Genomic DNA, 19,752 nt, shown 5'->3' with positions numbered 1-19,752 from the left:
GGCTCAGAACCCGACACTCAAGCTCCAAGGTCCCATACTTATCGGGGTGCTGTCACGTGTGCCACTTTTGACCAGGAAAGGAGCACCGGTCAGCAGGGTCTTCTGTTAGTGGGAGCACCACCTTCGCACTGCCACCTCTCACCAGAGGAGTCTGGTCTCCGCAGCCCCTAACTGCCTCTCCTCTCGTTGTCGTCTCTTGTGCTGATCTTTATTTTTTATTTTTTCCACTATAAGCTGAGGGGGACTTGTGAAGTCCTGACAGAGGCGGAACGATGACAGCTGTCGAAACCCAAATGACATATAACAGCTCCTATACGATCCAGCATGAAGAAACGTACATGACCCAGGAGGATGACTGGGACAGGGACCTGCTGCTGGACCCCGCCTGGGAGAAGCAGCAAAGGAAGGTAGGGTTCGGACGCGCGTGGACTGTGGCTTGTGCTGCCGTGCGTAATTACGCACGGAATTACCCGCGTACTTACATTCACGTCGATGTCGCCGAGTGGGGTTTTTGCGCAATTTGAATGCGGTTTTGCTTCAAAAATCACTGACCTCGTAATAACTGCCTGCCTCACAGTCCAACATGAAGTGGTTGAGCTGCGCCTTTGGTGTCCCCGCACCTGGCACTTCAGTCCAGCTGAAAGCTGTGTGGGCAGATATTTTAGGCCGTGGAACTTTCTCAGTGTTGTCTTTCAGTTGCCCCAGAGTGCCTTGCAGACTGTCTAAATTTAATACCCACCCTCCCGTTTATTTTAGTTTTTTTTCTTTTGCAAACATTTAAGTAATCACCTGAAAAAACTAAAAATACGGGAAAACCTTTAACACTTTTAACACTAACCAGAATCAGGGTTGTTTAAAAAAAATGAAAAGAAAAGAAATGACCAATAAAGGGAAAAAAAGAGCTAACACATTGATATTTTAGTTGGAATCTAGCAAAAGGGTCCAAAATTAAATAATTCATGAAAACAATGATAGTATTAGTTGCGTTTTCGGATATAAACACCCTGCAAAAGGGGAAGTAAAAGTAAGTCAAATGTTTTAGAAATTAGTGTATTTTTTCTTGATTTGAGCAGCTAAATAAGACTATTTGCCAATGAAATGAGTATTTTATCCCTAAAATAAGATTATTAGCTATCCTGCACTTGAAATAAGATAATGGAGATTAATTGTTATTATTTTAAGTGCAAAAATCTTGTTCCATTGTCAAATAGTGTTATTTACCTGCTCAAATCAAGGAAAACTAATTTCAAGAACATTTTACTTACTTTTAGGTCCCTTTTTGCAGTGTTAAAAGATCTATGTTATTAATATACATAAACTTCATTTACTGGTATTGCTAGCCACACAAAGCTAACTCTGAGGGCTAGCCGCGCCTTGTCATGACAATCTGGCAGGTCTGGCAGGTGCGTTTCATGAGCTAATCTTCCACCGTCCCGCTGAGAAATATCATAATTAGTAAATACAGGTTTATTCTGTTTAAAACATGCGTGCTCTGTAATTGTTTTAAGGGTATTTGTTTAATGTGTAAATCTAAATTTAAAGATAATGTCTTGTTCCTTAGCTCTATGTTGCATTTGCTGGTTGCTACCTGGTCACCATGTTTAATAGTTAGATTTTTTTTTTGTAGGAGGGACCAGACCCTTGTTCCGCCCAACAATTCCTGGAGTCCGAGCTGAAAATAGCTTCCCAGTAGATCATTACTCATGTATCTCATTAACAGCACTGGGATTTCTGACTAATAGCTAATTTATACTGTATTCAAAGCAACACATGCAGCATTGATTTCAAACTGACCGGTAGCTACATTCAAACGAGTCGCCATGTCCAGTTTGCAAAGAAACGATTAAATCACCTTGAGGACAATTCAAAAGCCGTTTTATCATAGTTTTTGTGTTACTCGTGTCGTAATTTTAAGGCTTACGCTTTCAGAAAGGTGCTGTGAAGCCAGGCCAGATTTCTGTGCAACTGCCATTCAGTGTTTGTTAGAAGAGAAAAAGAGTTTTGTGTCCAAATAAAATTCCCTTTGAATTAGCCTGAACAAAAATTTCAAATCGAGCGAATATCAGTGTTTCTAGGTTAAAATGAAAGAGGGTTGCAGCATTTTAAAGTTTGTAGGGCTAAAAAAAAAAGGTGCATGCGCTTTTGGAGATTGGTGGATTTTGTTTCCTATATATGTCATTGAATTTATATTTCTTTTGGGATAAATGAGGTATTTTTGAATGGGACTGCTTTGAAAACATGAAATAACTCATGTAACATTTACTGGATTTAACTCAGAACTTTCTTTTCTGTTGCATGACCTAAATAGTACCCAATAGTAAACTAACTAGCTACACCCAGCAAAATTGGACCGAGTTGAATTTACAGCTCATCTTACCTTCTTTTAATTGCATTTAATTCATCATAGTGGATACATTTTAGAACAGTGCAGTACAAGTTATGTGGCTGGATTTTGTGCCTGTTTGCCCAGCAAGCACTGTTAAAACTTTATAACACTGCTTAGGTAGTTTCTCACTGAAATTGGACTTTCTAATATTTTTGTGCAATCACAAATTTTGCGGTTGTCCATAATGTTTGGACTTTTAAGTGTTCCTGGTCTAATAAATAATAATCTTGAGCTGAGTTGCAAAGTGAAATACAAAATGTGTAAGTGACGAATGTAATGCTTTATCAGCATAAGTTTCCTTCGCCTACGCTGCTGTTTAAATATTTTAAATCTCTATTAGCATTTTGTTTTTTGTCCGTAAAGCAACTGTTTTGCTTATTTCAAGAATTTGATGGGTTCTCGGATTTTTATATCGGAAGACAGAAGTTTGGATATTAATGTGAGGCATAAATATAACACAATGTCTTTGCTTGGCGCCATAAAGCTGTGCTGGTACCACAGTCCAATTTCCTGACATAAATTCAAAGTTTTACTTTTTTTTCTTTTCTTTAAATGCACGTTTAAATGACTGACTGTAGCGAAAACTCTTCTGCTCATACGAAATGTCCCCCTACAGAGCACAGTGACAGGCTGAGAGACCTCAACAGATGGTGGTATATAGACCTGGGGTTGGTTTCACCGGCCTCCAAATAAACATCATCCTAAAAATACTTTTTTAACTTGCTTGGCTCTACCTTCCCTCTCTCCACCCCTCCCTCCTGCTTACAGTCACCTTTTCCTTTTCCTTTTATCACCTTCAACACTTGTGTGGGCTACAGTTTGTTGAAACCTGCTGTCACAAGTTGCGTCTTTGCATTATAAGGAGCTTTGAAATGTAAAATCTACAGCAGAGCTTTAGGCGTTCTGCCCCTGACCTCCCAGAGGGGGAGAAGTCATGGTACTCCTGGGCACTTCTCGACATGTAAAACCCAGCTCAAGGAGCTGATATCAGCCTGTAAATATAGCAAGTGCATCATTTTGCAGTGTAATGAATATGAAAGGAAAGCCTCCCAGCACCTGTTGTCCCCTCCATCCTTGAAATTGAGTGGGGAAAAAAAAAAAAAGGCCGACCAGTATTTGACGAGGTAGTAAAGTGTTTGTCAACACACAGTGATGTCGAATCCGATGCCAGGCGTTAGAAATGACGCACGCTCGGACATATCTGCGCCTCCAGCTCACGCCGACGTCTGACTTTGAGCATCGGCGTATTACTCTTATTTCTTCTTAACCACCCGTCGTCTCTATTAGGCTGCGAAGTGCGTGATTCCCGACTCGTTTTGGACAAAGGGTTCAGAGTAACAGGAGCTGTCAAACAAAAAAAGAAATAAAAGATCGGTTGAGAAATTGCATGTGGTAGAGGTGATGAAGGGATGCGGTGATGAGATCTGACCGCGTCTCCTCCGAGCAATCGTGTTCGCTCAAAGAACCCGCAGTCCGGGGAATACGAGGGGCTCATTTGCCGAGGCAAACGAGCCACTTAGGGGCAGACGTAAAGGAGTTCAAAAAGCCCTCAAAGCTTATTGACGTCCGACTCTCCCCCGCTGGAGCACATCGGCAACGAAAGCCATGTCTCGAGGCCCGATCGATAGCCGTCTAGAGGCGAACTCTCACCGCAGCGCTCTTAGAAGTCCACCTGTAGCCCTGAATGCAGAGCGACTGCCTGTTTGTGCGCTTCGTCTTGCATCCCTTTTGATATTTCGGAGTTTGTGTAATGAGTCGAATTGATGAAGCAAAATGTCAACACGCCAGATAGGTTGCCCACAGCGAGTGAAGTCATCTTCTATTTCACATTGTTTAGGAGTTCAGCTGCTATCTGACTAAGTGGACGTCTTGCTGCTCGGTATAGCTTATGCTTGCAGTAACCTAAAAATACCCATTACAGAGTTATCAACCGTCTTAATGGCTCAGCCGGCCTGTGAAAATGGTGAACGCTAGGAGTAAAGGCGCACGGCCTGAAGCACAAATAGAAACCAGTGTTGGGTTTAAATAAATAAAGGGAGAGCTTAAATTATGATTCTAACTCTTTACACCATGGGTTTTTTTTACTAAAAGACCTCCGGAACATAAGCAAATTAAACAGGAAACAGATGTAACGTTTTGTTTCTCTTGGAGAAATACTTCCAATGAGAGCACTAAAAGAGCTTTGCATTGTTTTATTGCTGACACTCCATGTCATTTCAACATGAAACACTGAGGGACATTTTCAACATAGAGTAATCAAACCTTTTAAAACCGGCTATTCTGAGCTTTTTTCCCCTTTAGACAGTGTTTAAAGTCATGGTTCAGATTAATACCTAGTTTGTAAAAGCTCTTGAATTATTGTCGCCTGGGATTTCCTGTCAGTCTCGGATATAATTTCCGTCTCCTACCGGTTTAGCTTCTGTACAGCACGAGTGAAACAAATAAATAAACAAAGCGGTCAAAATGAGTGATTATCATCATCTTTGAGTCTTATTTAATTATATTCTGAAATGTGATACTCGCAGAGTATCCACTCAGCCTAATGTAATGTCCCACTGTGGCAGCCATGGCGGTGTATAATTAAATTTGCTCTCATTTAATCTCATTTTCCACTCCAAACAGCGCGGCCAGTTGTGTGTCCGCGCTGCAGAGCTATTGACCCGTCACCTGATGCAGCACCGAGCCCACTGATCCTGGGAGAGCTCATTGTTTTCATGTCTTTTCCATAATCGATGATGGCTATAAGTAGGCTACATGTAAATAAAAGGTTTTTAAAAAAAAAAAAAAAAAAGTTCAGGGCATCTTTTTTTCTTTTTTTGCCTGAATCCTGAAATCTGTTTATTGAACACTTTTCCTGAATGAATGCGTTTAATTGTGAAACCCCAGAAGCCATTTCATCTCCTCTCTCCTAAAGTGTTGCTATGCATGACGAACGGTAGATAACTGTAAGGCGGTAACCATGTGTGTCATTCAGGGAGAGGACATGGTGTTTAACTTATTGAATTTAATGGAGAACAAAATCTCTTTTTCGTTCCAGTGAAAGCAGAGGGAAGAGAGCAATTAGCGTCATTCCGTCTTGCTTAATTGGCCGCATTCGTTCAGACAATCCAGGAACGATTTCCTTAGATCTGCTTCACCGAGCTGTGATTCCCATCTGCGCTTTATTCCCACAATGCATCAGGGAATCTTGAGTTTCTCCCATGATTGACTCACTCAGGTGACACAGGGGACCGCGAAGACAGTCAAGACAGAGCCAACGAGATTACGGTGGGGGGGAGAGGGAGCAAAGACACCAACATCATGAGTTCTCTGAAGATGAAAAAAAATCTAATTTACAACTACTCAGCTGTCGAATAATATGACATTTTTATGTCAACTTTGATCTGACATCTATGAAACGTATTAGTAAGCAGCACCCTGCCGTCCTTTCTAGAGCTGCATGCAGAGAGCATCTGTATGAGGGTCCACGTAAGTGGAGAGTCGAGAGAGCGTGCCGTCAGATCAAATAGCAGTTGCTATTCCAGAAGTTGTGTCCATGTAGGGAGCCTTCTATAATCTGCTGTAGTGCAAGCACAGGAGCCCTGCGGGACCGGAGAAAAGGCTACGGAGAATATATGGGTGCATGACATCTTCAGAGTAATTCACAGTATTTTTTTTTTACAGGCATGTAATTGTTTTTTTTTTATTTTTTTATCTGTATGTGCTCTGTAGCTGTGTTTTTGTGAGGGTTGGATCTCAGTAGAAAAACAGAAAGTTCCTGCAGGGTGTTGTAATGGTAAAAGACGACACATGAGACGGCAGCAGTGTCAGAATCCATATGGCGAAAGCAGCACCGGTGAATGATGGGAAGCCGGAGCACCCGTCACGATGGGATCAGAGCTTTTCTTTGGACTGAGCTGTCCAAAAGTAGATTAGATTTAGTTTTTTTGCTTAAACAAAGAGTAAAAATTAAAAATAAAAATGTTGTTGTACCGCTGCTCACCTCTCTGTTTGAGCTGCTGATCACCTTTCTCAGCCCTCGAGAGGGAAAAAGAGCTCGTTAGCAACCGGCACACACGAAAATCCACAAAACATAACCATAATGATGTCAGAGTCTCATGCAATGTTTTTAAGCTATTCAGTTTTTTTCTTGCTAAACAAAGAGTCTTACTTTAAAAACCACAAACCAGGCTCATACGCTCTGTCAGAGAGAAACACGGCTGCTTGTGATAAATATTTATAACAGAACTCCCCCACAGTGATGCTTCTCTGAAAATAATATGCATTCCCCACCATGCATTGCTGTAGTTTGAGATTTACGGTGGTCTGACATTATTAATGATAGTAGGAAATAATTGAAAACCTCCTTGCTAATAAACTGTGGTCACTCTAGGGTCATTAAATAAACCCAAGAGCATGAAATAACCTGATATTGTGTTCGACTAGGAGCTGGAGACGCATCACACGGCTCAAATGAATGCTGGGAAATGTCTCAGTTGCATGTTACTATATATACAGCCTTAGACTGGTTTTAACACATAGGCCTTCATAGTCAAGGTTTCTGTTAGGATGATTTAGCTGACCCTGGGTCTGCCCGGGAACGTGCTGCCTCTCAGAAAAACAAAGTAGCCTTCTGAAATTAGACACAGCCCTCCTCCCGCCGCCGCGGCCAGGCCAGCCGCTGCCTCATGAGTTCTGCTCAACTTTCCACATCGGTTTATCCGTCTGGAGGCCGGTGCTCATTAAACGACGGTGACAAAAGATCCAACGCGCTGCTGCCGTCGGCAATAAGCCTTCGCGCTCACCTTCGGTCCCCCGCCATCAATCATGCTGTCGGGTAATTCAGCTATTGACTCCTGTTACAGAGAAGATAAAGGCAGTACGAGAGCGAATAATGGAAGATAAGGTTGTTGTGTGGGAGCTTTTTGTGTCCGACTCAAGCCGGAAAGTTTTTTTTTTTTTTTTCTTTATGCCCCAGCTGGCATTTTGAAGTAACATTTCTAAGAGAATTGACTCAAACGGCTTGTCTTCCGAGTCATTAAACCAAAAAATGATGACAAGAGAACAAGCTCCAGCTAAAAGGGCACATGACAGCCCTTTTGTCCAGTCTTTCATGTTGCGTTCTTTATTGAGAAAGTTTGCTTAGAACGTCAAAGTCCCTGGGGGGGGCGAACATTCCCTCAGTATAATAGGACTTTTCAAGTTTTAAAAAAATGTTAACATGAACCCTGCCTCTCCTATGCATCGGTGACAAATACCCCATCAAATCTGGCTTGTGTTCAATCGCTAGGTGTATATGCAACTTTAAACAATTAAACTTTTCAGCACTGCCTCTCCAAAGGCTTTTCACAAAAAACCAGGACTTTGTCAACTTTTAGCCATCTCTGTGTACTTCCTGAAAGGACAGCGACAGCATGCGGTGGTTGAAGTCAACTCGGCGCTGTTAGGCCTTTGATTCGCCTGGAGAGGCACGTCCGACTTGCGTTTAGTTAGCGGGCTTTGCAGCACGAAGGAATGACGTAATGATGACAGGTGTAGTTCAACATTTTCAACAAGTCACACTCCACCGATGTTTCCCCTTTCAGCCAGACAGACATCTGCTACACATTTTAAGCATATTTTGCCACAGACCCTTCAGAGTCCACGCCTCCTTTGCTCTCGTAACGCCGGCTTAATTTGTGAAAGCTCACATGCGCGTTTGGAGATCTGTTAGTAATTTGTGGACGGCCGGGGTCTGCTCTATCCAGTTTTATGGTGGAACCGTTTTATAAAAGAGGCTTATGCAACAGATAATGTAGCATTCCCAATTTGATCCCCAGCTAAGCCAGATCACAACAGATTTTTTTGTAACATGAGTGTCACAATAGCTGCACATAAGTCCCATTGCTATTAAATTAATACAGGTGCTCCTTGAATATTGCTGCAATGACCTGCAACATTACTAAATCTCATGCTACATTATGCAGACACTCAGTCTGCGTCGACAAAGATTCACCCATCTTGTTTCACCAAATATTTAGATTGTCTCCAACCGTGGAGCAATTTCACTTTTTTTCTGAATAATCCATCGTACAATCATTTTACTTTTTGAGGACAACAATAGCCTGTTTATAGAATATTGGACTTTCTTCACCAGATGATCAGGAAATCACTAAACATGGGGATAGAAATGATCAAGATACTGATGTCACATCAATATTGTAGCAGACTTTAATCCATGACAGACGTTGTATTTCTTTAGTTGCAGCACCAAAACAGCATGACAGCTGTTAAGCCTCTCAAGAACTGATCACACTCTCATTATCCTGAAACTTACTCTTTTTTTCATTCGCAGTAAGTCAGTGTAAAGACCCAGAGCCAGGATGATGGATGAGGTTGAACATCATACCTGCTAAGAAATGTCAGCGTGGGAATATTTGCCATCATAACGTTGTTTTATGATCCTCAGCTGCTGTATCTCTAATTTCATACACTTGCTGTGGCTTCAGGTCACTGACAAATTTCTGCTCCATTTAGTGGGCAATCTTTAGCCAATTACTTCCTGTTGCATTTATTATTTTCTTTTAATTAATTAATCTAGGTTTTTTTAAACCTAGATTAATTCCTGCTGTCCTCATCCTGCGTGCGTTCTTGCACCTTGATTCCGGCTGACTCCTCTGGCTCCTGAGAGAAGTGAACATCTGCACGCAGCTATGCAGACACGCCGCCGGGTGCGTGACCGCGTTGCTAAATGTTGCCTGGCATCATCTGGCTGTGCGGCAGCCTGGAAACGCGCGTCGGTGGAACACAATGTGAGCCGGCGTAATAACGCTGCCCTCCGCGAAGCTGTGGCAATTAATGTGACGGCGAAGACAGATGGCTGTGTCAGAGCGAGGCCGCCACATCCTCCACCAATTATTTCCCTGATAAGTCACTGCTCGTTTGAGCCCCTGCTGACGTTTTACAATTTAAGCGTCACTGCGAAAGAGACTAACTTCATTATTTCCACAATTTGTAGTTTAGATTATGCCTAATTTCACCAAACTTTGCTAAACCTTTAAGCATGGACAAAATGAGAAATGTATGAACATTGTTGGATGCCTATTAAAACGTCAAAATGCATTGCAGGCTGTTAGCGAAGCAGACTTTCTGACTTCTCCTTGTGCTTTAGGTTTTAAATGTATATTAAATTGAAGCAAAAGGAGCAGATTGCATAATGGCCTTTATGCAGTCTAATTTTCATATTCAGTTGCTCGTTCTCAAACTTCGGCTATGCTGCTGTAGCCCTGCCAGACCGGCTCTTTAAATATAGCCAGTATTAACCTTGCTGTGATTCTGCTTGTAGGTAGAGGAGCATTGTGCGTCTCATACCAGCTCGGATCATGGCATCTACTGTACATCTCACTGGCATGTGGCACGGGGTTTACACGCGGCCATATAACGCCCCCCACACACAGTCGGCTGGAATAGAAGAGCTATAGCCTTTTATCCTCTGAACAAAGACATAAATAAGCGGGTTTAGACCCGGCCTTCGCTCTAGAGGCCAACAAGTGTTGCTGTCAACGCGATCTCTGGGTTTAAGCCCATTAATCCTCCACAAAGAAAAATAGGAAACAAGGGTCGACACGTTCACGCCAGTGATCAACTGACTCGCGGTTCTAAAGAAATCTCGAAAGTCTCCCATCTTTCCAAGTTATTCCCACCCAAATGGCGATAGTCTTTGAGAAGGAATTTAATTTCCAAGATTTATCTCTGAAATCTGGAGGATTCAGACGTTTGTTGGCTGTTTCCTATCTAATTTTTTGCTTTGTCCAGCCGTGACGCTACAATAACCTGCCCATTCAAAAACAGAAAACAGTTCCTCCGAGGTTAATATGAGCTCAGTTTTAGTAATGTGATGCTGTGCAGAACGGTATCCGCCAACCCTGCTTCCCTGTTTTGACTTATTTTCATTGCGACCAGGCCCGTATTAAGACAATGTGGTGCCCCTGGGCACTATACCTCAAAGCCCCCCCCCCCCCCCCCCCTTACCCGTGCTGTACTCCGGTCAAAAACATCAGACATAATCAAGGGGATTTCTGTAATGTAATTTACTATTTACTAACTTACACAACTACATGTAGGCATATAAGCAGTGAGCAATATTCAAATATCTCATTTTAAAATGTTGAAATCAAAAAAATCATGATTTATTTATCATTTATTATTATTGTGACATCAGTGTTCACAAAACGAATAATGCATGGTCTTTCAACAATTTCAAGTACATAATATAACAATTTATGAAAAATATATTTTTAAAGCATGTGTCATGTGGAGTCACCAGGAGGAAGAGCGAGGTCAGAGAGGGACCACCTGTCAGGCTCTGCTCTCCCAGCGTGGTCCTGTCACTTTATCGCCCGCTGAAACTCTGACTGGTCTCAGGCCAGTCGTTGTTTACTAGGGAGCTCTCACGCAACTAAAGGTGACGTCACTTTGGACAAATTCATGATGAGGTTTTCAGTTTAGAGCCACTTGTACTACGGTTGTGTGCGAAATGTAGGCAAGCTGAATCAAACCGCTGGTTCTTTTTATCTTTTACTGATAGGAATGTCTTTCTCAGAGGTCACTATGCGGTTATTGTAGGTAGAAAATAAAAGATTTGGACATTTAAAACAGCACTGTAGCATGGAAAACAGTTTTTCCTTTAGTGAAGCAGCTCAAATGTGAATCACAGCATTAGGTTAGATTATTTCTTTTCCTGTTTTAATGCCCACTGACAGATTAAATGCATATTTACATTCTTGACACCATTAGTGTTAATGAGTTAAGTCGATACTACATGAAAATTGATTTGATCTAAATTCAGAGTATCAAATATGGCAAAACTGTTTATTGTCCAATGGAATAAAATCTATTTTTACGGCGATTTGAGTGAAAAGTTGCTCTATTTAAAATACTCAAACAGCTTAAAATGAATCCCACTGCAGGAGAAATCACTGACAGGGTTAAAGGGTTTGTACTTCCAAAGTTTTTAATTTACTATTGGTTTTTAATATAATATAAAAATATATAATATAATACGTTTTTAATCTAACATTGGTCACGTTTTTAAGTTTTAATTTCCCTTTGGGATTAATGAAGTATTTCCGAATTGAATTGAATTAATTGGTGGCTTGCTCTGAACACAGTTTTTAAAATATAAAATATATATATAAAATAAAGTCTGCAGCTGAGCAGGAACACTACAGAAAAACTCAACGAGCTCTGTGGCCATGCTGCAGCTTTAATATTACTAGATGCAGTCTTTCCTCTCTGTTTATACACTTATCAGCCCCTTTTTACCACTGGAGACGCCTTCTGAGCTGGTGAGCTGTTTTATTTCTTAGTAATGTCTTACATTTTGACGATTCGTGTTATTCGTTGTAACTTAATTACAACATCAGGAACTATATGTAAATACATTTTGTCTGAACCTGGTGATCATTGGTGTTTCCAGAAACAGGAAACGTTTTAAACCTGCACAAAGTCTGCATGGACAGCTCACTGTCTGGGCTCTATGTTTTCAAAGCAGGACGCGATTAACCTGATGGCCTTATAAAAAACAGAACATGTGTATTGTTTTTTTTTTTATATATATATACGGAGCTATTAGTGTGCACACGGTGAGGGCACGTGAGCAGACCTTGGGTGCAGCATGCATGGCCGTGTTTGTGAGTGTTAAAGATGCTTGGACGTGGCGTCTGAACAGGTGGCTGCAGTGGACGGGCGTGAGGGGGGGTCCAAAAGGTCAGCCGTGAAGGTAAACTATTCTTACCCTGGTACAGAGGCAGAAATATGGACATTTTAATAAATATTAGCTGCATATATTAGTTTTCTATGTGCATTGGTGCGTCCGAGTTGAAAGAAGCATAAGACAAACAGAACTCGTGGCCCTTCTTTAAGCAGACCATAACCAGTGAATGCAAAAGTTTTATTTTCTGTTCATTATGTAACTTATTCTGCTCCAATTACTGAATAGATTTGAATGAATTTGGATTTGAGTTTACATAATTCACCAAAATCTGTCTTTCTGCCCGTATGTGCCCTGGTAATTACCTTTCTGAAACACCGTTTTCATGATTTCTCCAGTGCAGCAGCTCTTATATTTTCTCTCTGCAGTGACTCCCCCCCTCCCCTCCCCCCTGATGATATAAGCGTGCCAACTCTTAAATCAACTGAGCATAAAGTGATGCATATTTAATGCTTGCGTAATGTAAAAGTGTCAAACAGGCCTGTTTAATCCAGATGCATCGCGCGGTTTTAAACCAGACACACTTTCCACCGACACGTTTCCTCAATCAGATCAGCTGCCTCAGACTGAAGAGGTGTAAATGAATGAAAACGGCTACAGTGGACGTCTCTAATCCAATTTAAAGACTCGGAGCGGACTCCCCTGTCTGATTTGCAGTTCGTTTTTATGTAATAATCTACGCCATCGGCACAAGTAGAGGTGTAATTATTTTATTGTCAAAGTACGGCTTGCGGCGTAGAACGGGAACCCTGAGGACAAACATCACCTTGATCCATCTGGGGTAAGGCTCTGGTCTCATCAGATCAGTCGCACACGGACACACGCTGAGTCAGCGCTGTGTGTCTACAGGGGACGGTCAGCTATGAAGGGACAGGCTGCTGTAGCTCCAGTCCTCCAGCAGACCTGAATCAGACAAACGGCTGATCCCCAGGATGTTTGCCTGATGTACCAGGAAGTAATTCAGCCTCTTGATTCAGGTGTGCTGGAGCGAGGATGCAGCTGAAAGTTGCAGCACAGTGGTTGTAGAGCCCTTGTCTGTGCCTTCCCTGCTATTGACTTAATATTGGGAATTATTTTATAATTCGTTCTTTCACTGTCACTTAGTAAAACACTTACCAAAAAAAATTTGTTTCCCCAATTCATGAACGAAAATGTTTTCTCAAGTTGTAATATTGCGCTTTGAAATAGTACGAACAAAGTCATGCCATTGTCATTTTATTTAGATGTGTGCCATGTAAGCATATCTATCCGTTGTCAGAAACAAACATTTTCTATTTTGTATCCCTGTACAGATTTCTTTAAATCTTTTTTTTTTTATCATTTTAAAATGCAACTGCAAAATAATTCCTCTCCTGAAACCGTCTCGTTCTACGTTTCTGCAGTTATAGCAACAACATCGTGAATATACAACAAGTCTATATTTAATGAGGCGTGGTTTGAAAATTAGTGGCCTAAACCCTTCGTCATTAACTGTCATACGTTTTAGGATTCGTTTTAGTTTCGTTCGATTAAATATAAGCTACAAACATGGGTTCACGGAGTTCTGAAATTTAAATCTAGTTTAGAAAATCAAGTTTTCTAAAGTCTCAAACGTAAAGAGATTGTAACTGCGGTAGAGTTGCAACGTTTTGAACATTTTAGCTCTTCCTCAGAGAAGCTTCTCAGACGAGCTCGCTGGTCTGAGCAGCCGCAGCCTCACCTTCCTTTGTAGATCACGGAGGACACATGAGAGATGATTGCTGCGGTCTGAGGTCTGAACCTGCAGCTCCTCCAGCCTCCTCAGGCTGCGGCCATGACGTCTTCCAACGGGTTGCGTCAGCCCCGTGATCGACAGCCTGGGGCAACATTATCAAGAGAACCAAGCCTGTTCAGATGTGAAGGAGGAGGCTGGGAGGGGCAGTAGGCCCGATGTTCTTGGGGGGGGGCTGTAGTTATGTCAGGCATTCAGCTGGGCTACCGTGACCTCATTTCACAAGAAGGACCTGTAAAAATTTAAAAAAGTGTCCCTGCCGAGCTAAGCGCAGCCGGACGGACAGGTGTGGACGAACAGGAGGGAAGTGAAGACACGAAGGAGCGGTGACCTCATGGACTGGACTCTGAGGACCACCGCAACTATCACAGCAAGGCCAGAAAACGTCCAGGCAGAGCATTAAAGTGGTACAAGACTGATCACCTCCACAGCAATGGAACGGAGGTGAAGTGTGTGTGGGTGGTCTCTGTGGGCGCCCTGCTTTACTTTGCCGTTAAAGTCACCGAGGCTGAGTTTGTTTCCTCGTCTTCATCGATTGATAAAACCTCTTCGCTCTCCGTTGATATCAGGGAAGGCCCCCCCACGTTCACCCCTCTGTCTTTTCCCTGCAGGAATCTTATCTCACATTCTCAAATCCATTCCTTCCTTCCCCTGCGTCGCCTCCTTGACCTTCCTCCTCCTCTCCCTCTGTCTTGTACTTTTACAGTTCACCTCAGGAATCCTGCCTTCTCAGCTGTCAAGCGGTGTCCCATGCCAACCCAATTTAGCCTCCTCCTCCTTCTACCCCCACCTCCCCTCCCCTCGCTGCTCCTTTAGCTTCTCCACCACCTTCCTCAAACACCACTTTTTTTAGGGGGGGGGGGGGGGTCTGTGGGCTGGATTAGCAGTGTGTCTAAATTTGGTCATGCATGGCAAATGAGCTCAGCACCTGCTAGCTGGACAGGCGGCGTCTTCTCCTCCTGAGACCCTTACATCAAATTACACTGGAGCCTGGGAATTCCTGTCAGTCCGCGCACCGAAAGTCTCTTTAACGGTTAGCATGTAAAAAAAAAACGATAAAACAACCAGTTCAGTGACGCGCAGCTTCCACTACGTTGTTCATTATTTGACAGAAATCCTGGCATGGTGGTCATTTTCTTGTGAATCCTTGTCGGGTTTTTTTTTTTTTTTTCTCGTTAATAACTTTGTGCCATACATCACTGTGGCAGATCCGACTGCATTTCAGAGGCATGTGAAGACAAAATACGTGGCTTTTAATAAATACAGTATACAGTATGTTCCAATTCGGTGAAAGTTGCGCTAAATCTATCAGAATATAACATACTGAGCCAATAATAACATGACTTAATCTCAGGGGACATTTACGTACGCTCTTTCTGCTCTGATCCTGATTTGAAGAAAAACATGGCCGCCAAAGTAGCTCGCTCCGTCCTGACGGCGAGAGACCGCTCCACCCTTCATCCCAACACACACAACGCTGGTGCGTTGTTAGCCACCCACATACTTCCTGTTCCTGGCCCTGTTCGATGTTCCACCAGATGCCCCTCACTCCTTCCTGTTCAGACGTACAGAGAAGCGTTTTCTGATACATCAGCAGCCGTGGCCAGATGGGAACCAGCAGCTTTAGTGATCAGCGCCTTACTTTAATGTTTAATCTGTTCTTTGTAGCGTTATTAAAAGTGTTTGAATCACAAATTAGAGCCAGGTCACCATTAATCCTGCCAGCTTTGAAGTTCGAGTAAATTTGACAAATGAGTTTTTCCTCCTACCATCGGGCGTCCACTCCCGTTTATCTGTCACTGCTGCATCGGTTTCTTTCTTTTCTTACTTTTTGTCTTCGTGGCCACGCAGATGTTACACGAGTAAAGAAACATCGTTACAAACATGCACCAAAGCCCCATGTATTGACTCCTGCTTTTTTGCTTTCTGCATCATCCAGCATTGAGGAAAACATGTAATCTGGGCACAAAAGCTGCTTCGGCTCTAATTAATACGTACTGTGCCTCACTCCACCCACACATTCAGCTCTGGTTCGGCATTCAGCTCTTGTACTTATTCGGCTTCTACTCCCCCGCAGTCTCCAAACACACTCTCTGCAGCAGGAGCCCTAACACATACTTATTCTCCTGGATTTGAACTTGCATTTCCTGTGTTCAGATTCCAGCCAAACACATTGAAAGCCTCTTTGGAAATCCATTAAGCGACTGATTGAACGGTCTGATGGAGCCGGCGAAGTGTCTTTTACCAGCTCCACTTGATGCCTTTGGGCAGTTTTCGGACCAAACAGAAATATCACCACGTCCTGCTCCGTTTATGCAGACCCTGAGCCAATAATGGCAAACATAGAATTAAGAATAAATTATCTCAGTTATTGTTTAACATAACATTCATTTAGAGCAGATAATAGCTGGGTACTTTCCTTTAGAATCAGTCCTGATTAGGTTCTCCCTCATCTCAGCATTCCCACTGTTGACACAGTAAACGTACTTAAGATCCATGTATAGATCAGGAACCGTCAAATAGACAAAAGAAAATCCATATACATGTACTATATTTAATCAAGACTATGCCTTTTTGCATAATTAAATAGATCATTTGTCACAACTCATACTATAAGCGCTCTCAGGCTACAGTAAATAAAGGTTTAAGCCCATCCATTAAGTCATGAATGTCCTTTTCCATCTATTAGAGCGCGTTTCCCTGAGCCATGGGGTCTGTTAGAGATTTCCAACACGGCGAGGAGCTAACCAGGGACACATTATCACCTCATCAGCTCTCTCTCTCTCTCTCTCTGCAGTCAGCATCCTTACGTTGGGCTGTTCCTCTGCACCGGGAGGCGAGAGATAAACGAGTACAGGACAATCACACGCAGAAAAAAAAGGGACACAACTTTTTCCTGACTGCTTACGCGCGATGAAAGGGTTCACATTTCAGTGAGAAAGCTGGCTGAAAACACTCTCAGTGCTTTGCGGCGCCTTTGTAGATGCTTCCTTTGCTTTTGTGACAACTTGGAAGAAAAAAATAAACTACCTGATAACAAACAGCCACATTGTCAGGATAGCCTCACAGGACAATGGCTTTTTAAAGCCAAGCGCTCTCCATTTGGGATCATTTATCTAGAGAACACCGCCGCCACACAATGCACCTCGTAGTGACAACACAACAATGAAAGAAAATCTCAACCTGAGGCCAGGTGGAGGACAGACGAGCGAACGTTAGCCGTCATAAATGTCAGCGCAAGGTCTCCGACAGCCTCGCCGAGCAGTTTTCCTGCCAGGTCTTAAAAAAAAAAAGGAGTCCTCTAGGTGTGTGGATGTGTGCGGGTTTTGTTTCCTCCTTTTAGCCGCTGCATGTGCGCTGCTGGTGTGCGTGTGGGAGCACAGGGCTGTGACAGCATTTCTACCCTCTGCCTTTCAGACCTTCACAGCTTGGTGCAACTCCCACTTGAGGAAAGCTGGAACACAGATCGAGAACATTGAGGAGGATTTCAGGAATGGCCTCAAACTCATGCTGCTGCTGGAGGTCATATCAGGTACGTCTCATTACGCACAGACAGAACCAGACAGGTTCCCTCTTTCTGTGAGCTCTCCCTTATCACTGATATGCCGTCTGAAATGACACTTTTAACAAAATAATAAACGGAACTGAAATTGAAGAGGAAGGCAAAAGGATCTAATGCAAAATCGTTTAAGTGTTGTTGTTGTGGTATATTAGGATCTTTATTTATTATATTTGTCTTCCAGGCGAGAGGCTGCCCAAACCTGACAAAGGAAAGATGCGTTTCCACAAGATCGCCAACGTGAACAAAGCTCTGGACTTCATCTGCAGCAAGGGAGTCAAACTGGTGTCTATTGGTGCAGAGGGTGAGGCTCTGGATTCCTCTAACCGGCCCTGTCATGTCTTCTGTGCCGTTATGGTTCTCATTATTTCATTAATGTGCCGCAATGAAAAAGGATTTATTTTTGATGCATTGCCAAACAACAGAAAGCAGGAATCGCCTTCATAGTTTCAAAAACCAGTTATGCTACAGTGAATGTTTGCAACCATTAATCTATGAAATGAGAACTTGGCAAAGAGATGCAATTAACACTCAAACATCATTTTGACATGTCCAGTTTATAACGTTTAACAGATTATGGGTTGCTGCAAATTTAGAAAGATGTAATAAACTGAGAAGTTTGTTTTATTAACATAAATACTATCTAATAGTTTTATTGGAGTGAGTAAAAAAGGATTAAAGCTACGAGTTGCATGTAGAAGGAAATGATAGCGTGGGAGTTATGGAGATGCTGGCTCATGATACGGACATTCAGATTTTCATGCATCGATCAAAGGTTTTCGGGCCGATTTTCAGACCGCTGACCTTCAGTGGTGGCTGGTGATAAAAATCTGTTGGGGGGGTTGCAGCACAGCAATAAACTTTACTAGAGCATAAATCCATCCACAATCACTTGCCTGCTGCTACATCTTTCAGTCTGGTTGGTCCAAATCCAAATTCCTTCATCCGTTTTTTTCCTTGAGCAAAAGCCTTGTCAAATTATTTTGTAAATAAATGACCGGCTTTTCTTTCACTGCCACCCGTGGCTAAGCCGCGCTTTCTGTGAGCCGCGCCGAGCCGAGCAGAACCTTTAGGTAATCAGTTAGAGTACAGCATGAAGTCATGTGGAAGCCAAACGTTTAAGAACATACATAGACCCTCATCTGCCTGGCATCCGTCACCATTTAAATGTTTGTATTTAGGCTTAAACAAATAATTAACGACAATAAATAAATAAATAAATAAATAAATAAATAAATAACAAAATGGAGTGGAAACGTGGAACAATCTGAGCTGAAGATACCAAGTCTAGCCACTTCCTGTTTCTCTTTAAAAGCTACAAAATAAACTAAAAACTGTATGTATTAATTTAACTCTGTTTTAGCATTATGTTTATAGCTAAATTAAACTACTATTCTCTCAAATCTGACTTTAACACATCACTGATATTAAAAATGTTGCTAAACCTTTTAGCTAACTGCTAGCATGTTCCCCCCCCCAGTAGCAATTTACAGACCAAAGGATGTTTTTTCAGCTAGTAGGTATGCCGCGTTCACTGATCGCAAACAAAATTGGACGTTTTGGTTCTGACCCGCCATCAGTCACGGTTCATCAAGCATTAAATTGACTGATTATAGTTGTCGGCCATTTGCCAGCTGCATCTCATACACAAAGTTTTGGCACCTTAAATGTAGTGATGATTAGCTCTGCTGACGCTAAGCTACAGCAGCTAACATAAAGAGAGAGCAAATCAATACACATACATAGTAAAATAAAATGGTAACCACTGGTCTATATATTCCAGCAAATGTACAATTAAAACAATAAACACAAACACTGTAATGAGAGTCACATGAAATACACTTTAATATCTGAATAACTAAAACCTTAAAACTTCTTAGTAGTAAATAGTAAATACATGATTAATGCAACGAACATAGTAAATAACATAAAATATGTAGAAAATAGTAAAACATAATCAGTAAGTTCAATAGAAGCTCTGTATTTTGGTCAGGAGCAGAATATTAAAGATGATCAGATTAATGCAACCGTTTGGATTGTTTACAGCAGGCTGACAACTAGCTGCTTTTTATTGAGCATGAACTAAACATTATTTAATTTACTTTTAGAGGAGTGTTTTCTTCAGAGTAATACTTCACCTCCACATGAGATCACAGGCTGGATGGACGTGCCTCTGATAATCGACCCACAGTTTGCTTCCTGTCTCACTACGTGTTGTATTTGTCCATCTATCTGTTCCACCCATCCATCATTTATGTAGGTTTTAAGTTTAAAGCCTGACGGCTGTAGAAACCTCTTCTGTATTCATTCTGAATAATTGTTTGAAA

The 19,752-nt window shown here is 42.1% G+C and overlaps 1 protein-coding gene across 2 annotated transcripts in view; it reads left to right on the top strand.

Annotated features, from left to right (window-relative positions):
* Positions 1 to 56: 56 nt before the first annotated feature.
* Positions 57 to 19,752, top strand: part of actn3b (actinin alpha 3b) — a 32,424-nt gene continuing 12,728 nt past the window's right edge. Inside the window, exons 1-3 of one of the 2 annotated variants that reach the window (XM_012873288.3) lie at positions 57 to 407; positions 17,284 to 17,398; positions 17,610 to 17,729. In XM_012873288.3, the coding sequence (XP_012728742.2) occupies positions 273 to 407; positions 17,284 to 17,398; positions 17,610 to 17,729 (370 nt within the window). In that variant the 5' untranslated portion in view covers positions 57 to 272. The remainder of the gene's footprint in view (positions 408 to 17,283; positions 17,399 to 17,609; positions 17,730 to 19,752) is intronic. The other variant, XM_012873297.3, reaches the window with a different exon arrangement.

The sequence above is a fragment of the Fundulus heteroclitus genome, chromosome 14, assembly GCF_011125445.2.
Source record: "Fundulus heteroclitus isolate FHET01 chromosome 14, MU-UCD_Fhet_4.1, whole genome shotgun sequence".
In the NCBI taxonomy this organism is placed as follows: domain Eukaryota; kingdom Metazoa; phylum Chordata; class Actinopteri; order Cyprinodontiformes; family Fundulidae; genus Fundulus; species Fundulus heteroclitus.
This window is presented reverse-complemented; position numbering and strand designations above follow the sequence as displayed.